Source organism: Otolemur garnettii, unplaced genomic scaffold (genome assembly GCF_000181295.1).
Source record: "Otolemur garnettii isolate 467f Iridium unplaced genomic scaffold, OtoGar3 scaffold00048, whole genome shotgun sequence".
NCBI classification, from domain to species: Eukaryota; Metazoa; Chordata; class Mammalia; order Primates; family Galagidae; genus Otolemur; species Otolemur garnettii.
The window spans coordinates 8170860-8177533 of record NW_003852443.1 but is presented as its reverse complement, the minus strand read 5'-3'; the positions used below and the strand labels follow the sequence as shown (position 1 = coordinate 8177533).

The following is a 6674-nucleotide window of genomic DNA, read 5'->3' as shown; positions in this document are numbered from 1 at the left end:
TCTTCACAGAATGTTTTATGCATTTTTTTAATTCTTTATTAAATCATAACTGCATACATTAATGCAATTGTGGGGTACAGTGTGCTGATTTGATATACAATGTGGAATGCTTACATCTAATTGATTAACATAACCATCTCCTTATTTACTTATTGGTTGTGGCAAAAACATTCCTACTCTATTCTTAATAGTATAGAAATGTATCATTGCATTACGCACACTAAGTTGGATCCCCCCCAACCCTTCCGACTACCGGCCACCCCCCCGCCCTCCCCTCTCTTTCCTCTTCCCTCTTTCTTTTTGGACTATAGTTCTGTTTTACTATACCTGTGAATGTGTAGGTGACTATATACTGATTTCATAGTAGTATTAAATACATCAGATACTTTTTTTTCCATTCCTGAGATATTTTGCTAAGAAGACTATGTTCCAGCTCCATCCAGGTAATCATAAAAGATGTGAAGTCTCCATCTTTTTTTTATAGAATTTTAATTAAGGAAATTTTGCTCACGTGTATTTGAAGAGTGCCTGAAACAAGGTTTATTTTCCTCTTACAGACCTTTGTAATATTTCAGGATAGTTTGTGATTTTGCTTAAAGATAGATTAATTGGTTTTAAAGAAATTTCAAAATGTGTTGGTTTTTAAAACAAATATGTTTCCTCAAAAAAAGCATTATGGGCAAGGGAATAACATATGCATGTCAGAATTCTGCATTTTAATAAAAACACAAAGTTTTTCAGTTCTTGAACATTTTGATCTCAGGAACCCTTTACATCCTTAAAAGTTATTGAAGACTTTAAAAAGCTTTTGTTTACGTGGATTATATCTATCAGTATTTACTGTATTAAAACTTAAATGAATAAAATTATAAAATATTTCTCAGTCTATTTAAAATTAACAATAGACTTATCACATGTTAACCTAAATTACATTTTTTCTTTTAAAATACTATATTTCCAAAACAAATCTTAGAAGAATGGTATTGGTTTGCATTTCTGCAAATCTCTCTGACATCTTACTCAACGGAAGACAGCTGGATTCTCACACCTGTTTCTGAGTTTGCTGTTACACTATCACTTGTTGTTGTATCCTCTGGAAAACTGCTCTGTACACTAGTGAGAAAAATCAGAGTAAAGGCAAATAGCATCCTAATGTTGTACAATAGTTTTCTACTTCGCAGATTTTATGGAAGGGCTTTTATTCTGAAAACCACTGCTCCAAAAACTAGTGAGATGGAAAGATGAGTAGCAGTGGGGTGAGACCTTTGATAGTTCTTCTTCTTTGTTTTTTTCTCTCCATTTTGAGACAGAGTCTCACTTTGTCTCCTTTGGTAGAGTGCCATAGCTCATAGCTTACAGCAGCCTCAAACTCTTAGGCTCAAGCAATCCTCTTCTCTCAGCCTCCCAAGTAGCACCCGCCATCATGCCCAGCTATTTTTAGAGATGGGGTCTTGCTCTAGCCCAGGCTGGTCTCAAACTCATGACCTCAAGTGATCCATCTGCCTCAGCCTCCCAGAGTGCTGGGATTATAGGTGTGAGCCTCTATGCCTGACCTCTTTTCTTTTCTTTATTTCTGTTTTGTATTTGATTTCTTTGTAATGAATATATATTAATTTTGCCATTTTATTTTTATTTTATCTTTTTATTTTTGCAATTTTTGGCGGGGGCTGGGTTTGAACCCACCACATCTGGTATATGGAGCCGGTGCCCTACTCCTTTGAGCCACAGGTGCTGCCCTTTTTATTTTTTTTTTTTTAAAAGACAGAGTCCCACTTTGTCACCCTCTGTAGAGTGATGTAGCATCACAGCTCACAGCAACCTCAAACTCCTGGGCTCCAGTGATTCTCTTGCCTCAGCTCCCAAGTACAGGCACCAGCCACAATGTCCAGCTATTTTTAGAGATGAGATCTTGCTCTGGCTCAGGCTGGTCTCAAACCTGTGAGCTCGGGCAATCCACCCACCTCAGCCTCCCAGGTGCTAGGATTATAGACTTGAGCCACCATGCCCAGCCTACTTTTGACATTTTAAAACACCAAAAAGAAAATGAAAGGGTATGGGGTAGAAAGACGATTACATCTCAAAAGAAGGTAGTATGTGTGCAATTTTTGTTTCAACAGTGAAGTCACATGATAGTTTCTATGATCTTACAATAAAGCTAAATTTCAAATTTATCTGATGTATTTATTTTAAATAGGATCCCATCCAAACTATCAGCATGAGAAAACATGTTCAAGGACCTGAACATACAACGCCATCTATAGTATGTTTTTGCTTTTGACTCTCCCATGAAATGCACTGGCACAAATGCAGATACGGCATGTTCAGAATTGTTCTTGGCTAATTCAGGTAAATCTGGGAATGGAAAGAGGAGAGTCCCAGTTAATGCTTAGGCTAATCTTGGACCCTGACTGTCAGGTTAGGAATTCTTCTTACACCCTGGCTCAACTTTATATTTGAGAATATCTGTTCTTATTTCTCCTCCTTCCTCATAAAATATTAAGAAATAGGTATGTGCATGTGAAAACCCCACACTGTACTCCAGAAGTGCATTAATGTACATAGTTACCATTCAATAAAAAAAAAAAGAAATAGGTATGATTCTTCTATCTTTCATATCAATTATTTCCTTTTAATAAATAATTCAAAAATTGCCTTCACATTGAATTTTAGAAACCTATGGCCACGCTGACCTCTTCTTGTTTTCAAGGTATTAAAAATAACCTAAAAATTGAAAAGTTACAAAGAAATTAGGGTGATTTGGCTTGAGTCACAGAATAATTTTCTTCGTAAAAGAAACAAATGTATTTGTCTAATAGTTGTCCAGTGGAGTGCAAAAAATAGAGACCTCTGTAAGTAAATAAAATATCAACTTTATCTATTAAAAAGTGAAATGTTGTTATCCAGTGAAAACATAACATTTCACCTCTAACCTGTATCTATATATTAAGTCTTATTTCTTTAATGTTTTTCAGATTTATCCCCCTCAAAGAAAGTGCTTAATTTTTGCCAGATACACAAGTTGTATCCATTTATTTTAATTTTTTAAATTAGAAAACTTGTAAGACAAATTAAAAGTCTCCTATAATTCTGTCACCTTTGTTTACTACTCTTAATGTTTTGGAATAAATTGGTTCTGTATATGACATTATCATATTCAGGCTACTTTGTACAGGCTGATTTGTCAGTTGACAGATGCCCTGGGTATCTTTCCTTACCAAGAAGCATAGTAACAAAGAATACCTCCGAAAACGTGTCTGTTCTTCATCGTGCCATCCCTATCTGATTAGTTTCTTAGGGTAAAGACTTAGCTGTGGGATTGCTGGGTCAAAGATGCATACATTTCTTTTTCCAAAGGCATTTAATTGTAATTGCAAATTTTCTTTTTAGAAAGTTCATACCCAACTTATACTCCTTTTCTTTCTTCCAATCCTATTCCACTCTGATGGGTAAAAAAACAAAAATCATTATTTTGGTTTTTATTTCTTTGACCACTTCTTTTCTAATGTTCTGTGTGAGTTGCCTGTTCATGTACTTTGCCTGTTTTTCTTTTGGAATGTTCTCTTACTTACCTGTAAGTGCTCTTCATGGTCTTTGTAAAGGATATTTACTGCTGGTTGTATTTGATAAATTTTTTTTCTCTGTGCAATTTTTATGAGAAATTCTAGCGATAAAAAGTTCTAAGGCCCTGGACTTTTTGACATAGACCTTTCTTTTGTCTGTTGCCCTTCCCTGTTGGAGAGGTGAGCGAGTATTTTTATGTAAGCCTTGTGTAAGTAATAGATGTACCTTTCTCATAAAGTTGTAAAACTGTCAGGTGCACTATTTCTCTTTTCTATGTTTAAAACTTGTCCAGAGATGATGCTCTGACCCTTCCTCTAAGACAGAAACCAGCTTTGCAGCACAGTTCTGCAGCAAATCCATATGCAGGGAAAACACGATCCTGTGCTGAGGTGTTTTCAGCCTGTTACTGCTACCTTCAGTCTTTTGAAGGAACTTGCCGATTTTATCATAGCTTGCCGTTTGTACTGTGATGTGTGTGATCTCACGCCCCTGCCCATCCACATGAGAAACAGGTCATTGTCTAACCCAAGGCTGTATTTCCATTTCTTTTCAGAGTATCCACGTTTTGGAGAGGACTGCTTCCACTAGCACTGAGCCCTCTGTAAGTCGGCAATTGCTGGAACCAGAGCCGGTCCCCCTCTCCAAGGTCAGTGATGGAATGTGGTCCTTTCTGTGAGGCACGCTGCCTGCCCTGGGGCCAACTGCACTCTGAATAACTTACACACCCGACTCCCCTGAGGTGGCTATGACACCGATTGTAGGATGTCCCTTCACTTCTTCCCACCTCCAGTATGTAGAGTTTCCCTGCCCTGTGCAGAGAGAGAACAAATGAATGTATGTTTTGTTGGCCTTTGCAGGGTTACATAAAAGGTCCAAAATTCTCTTTATTTTAAGGGAAAAAGGAAAGAAAAACGATTGACATTCCCTGTTGGAGAAATAAGCAATTATTTCTATGCTAAGCTAATGCAAAAGGAAAAAAAGCACAGGGTCCAGCAGTAATAACAGCTGCCATTATTGCCCACATGCCATGTACCAGGCACTGTGCTATCCCATCTAAAATAATCCTTATAAACAGTCTATACAATATAGTTTTTTATTACATTTTTAAAATATGGAAACTGAGACTTAATATCTTAACCAAAGTTAAAAAAAAAAATCTATCCAATATCAGAGCTGGAATTCAAACTTAGACTTGTCTAACTCTACAAGCGATGCTTTTCAGCTCTACATGAGATGCACAATGGAACAGCCCCGCACAGAGGGCCTGTTGTACAAGCCTCCTCGTGTCTGGCTCCTTAGCCGTGTGCTCTGAGAAGATCACTGCAGAGAATTTATTAAGACCTTATTTCTGTCATGGGAGCCAGTATCCCCTCTCCTGCCAGCCTGCTCTTCCCCAGACTAAGGAAACACTAAATTCCTATACATCTAAAATGCAAACACAGAGAGAAAAGTCGAGGAGACACCATCCTACTCCCACCTACTCTGCCCTGAGATTTTCAATGGGCTGGCTTCCTTATTGAGAAACTCTGAAAATAGAACGCTTGTGAATTTTAAATTCCTACATAAAAATAACGCTTTATTTCCAAAGGCAGTTCTCTTCTAAATATGTAAAACCGATCTTTCTACTTTGCTGTTCTATATTAAGCATAATCCTTTAAGAAAAGAACACTTTACTAACCTAGTGGGATGGAATATATACACTCGTACCTCCTTATACTGTAAAGATATCACAAGCTATAAAGTTTATTCTATCAGACACGAGTAGACTGCTGACCTAAGGAAAGGGAGGAGTTAGTTAACTATCAAAAAATAATTTAGAGAGAAATCAAAAAGTCGTGTGACTTCCATTTGAATAACAAATAGTGAATGTATTCTGGGCAAACATAACTAGTAATCTTGAAATATCGGTTCTCTTTTACAGTTAGTTAAAGGAAAGAATAAACATAGGGGCAAAGAAAAAAGGAAGCTGACGTTTATTAAGCATCTACTTTGTGAGAGACATAGGATTAGAACACATATTCTCCCACTTAATCGGCCCCAACTTCTTAAAGTGGGTACTGATGTTACTCTCATTTTACTGATAATTGTGGCATAATTTCCTGGGCATGAGCGCCCCATCTTAGTCAAACCATGATTCTCCCTTAGATGGAGGTGGCTTTTAGCCCAGCTGATAGCAGGTGGGGCCTGGATCCACTGGCCTTACAAGGGATCCATGAGGGACACCAATAGAATCCACTTCCCATTGCCTCTCTTTGTCTTTGCCCATTTGGATCTTGCTATAGGACTAATCAACTATTGTTACTTTTGCATTGGGACATCCCACAGCTCTTGGGGCCCGTGAAATTGGAAGAACACATCCAAATCCAGATACCATAACATCTCACCATTTCTCAGGCCCTTTGCAAGAAGATGGGCTTCCAGGGCACTGACTGGAGTGGGAAACTTTTATTTGAAATACACATTTTCTGGATGAGGATTTGTTCAAATTCTGTGTTCAGTGCTTTCCCCTGCTCAAGTGTTTTTACATACCCACTCACACACACGCACTTCAATACGATTTCCCCTTGAGAAAAGACACACCTTGATGTTTTCCAAATGAACAAATTTGGGTTGTGGTTGGGTTATTTTCTGTTTTTATTTATTGTTGTTAGATTAAAAAGTAGTTTTAAAACTTTTATAATACCAGACATATTTTTGTGTCCAATTCAAGAACTAACATGATCGATCACAGTAGGGGTGTTGGCTCCATTTCTATTTTCAGTGAACCTAGGGAAACTGGAAACTTTATTTACATTCGCAGAAAATAAATGTCAATTGAAATGACAAAAAAAAAATGCTTCACAATTTTTCAGAAAGTAATTTTAGTCATCTTAGACAAACCTAGTCTACTAAGCAAAGAGAAAGAACTTTCAACATCATGGAAAACAGAACATAGAAGAGAGGTGGGTCATTTCATTTCTTACTTCATTTGTACCATTCTCATCAGCATTTAATAACTGAAACAGGGAGGACATCATCTTCTCTGGCTTTATCCTTTGCCTCTGTCAGTTTGACGGCTTATTTAATTGTAAGAACTATATTAGGTTTCCTTTCCATTTCTTTTGCTGGGCTTC

General features: G+C 37.3%; 1 protein-coding gene across 4 annotated transcripts in view; it reads left to right on the top strand.

The window, feature by feature from the left end:
* The window catches only part of OSBPL6 (oxysterol binding protein like 6), a 115583-nt gene that overhangs the window by 42157 nt on the left and 66752 nt on the right, over positions 1-6674 (top strand). For all 4 annotated transcript variants that reach the window (XM_012806191.2, XM_003791484.3, XM_003791483.3 and 1 more), the window contains one exon: positions 4115-4207. In XM_012806191.2, coding sequence (XP_012661645.1) covers positions 4115-4207 — 93 coding nt within the window. The remainder of the gene's footprint in view (positions 1-4114; positions 4208-6674) is intronic.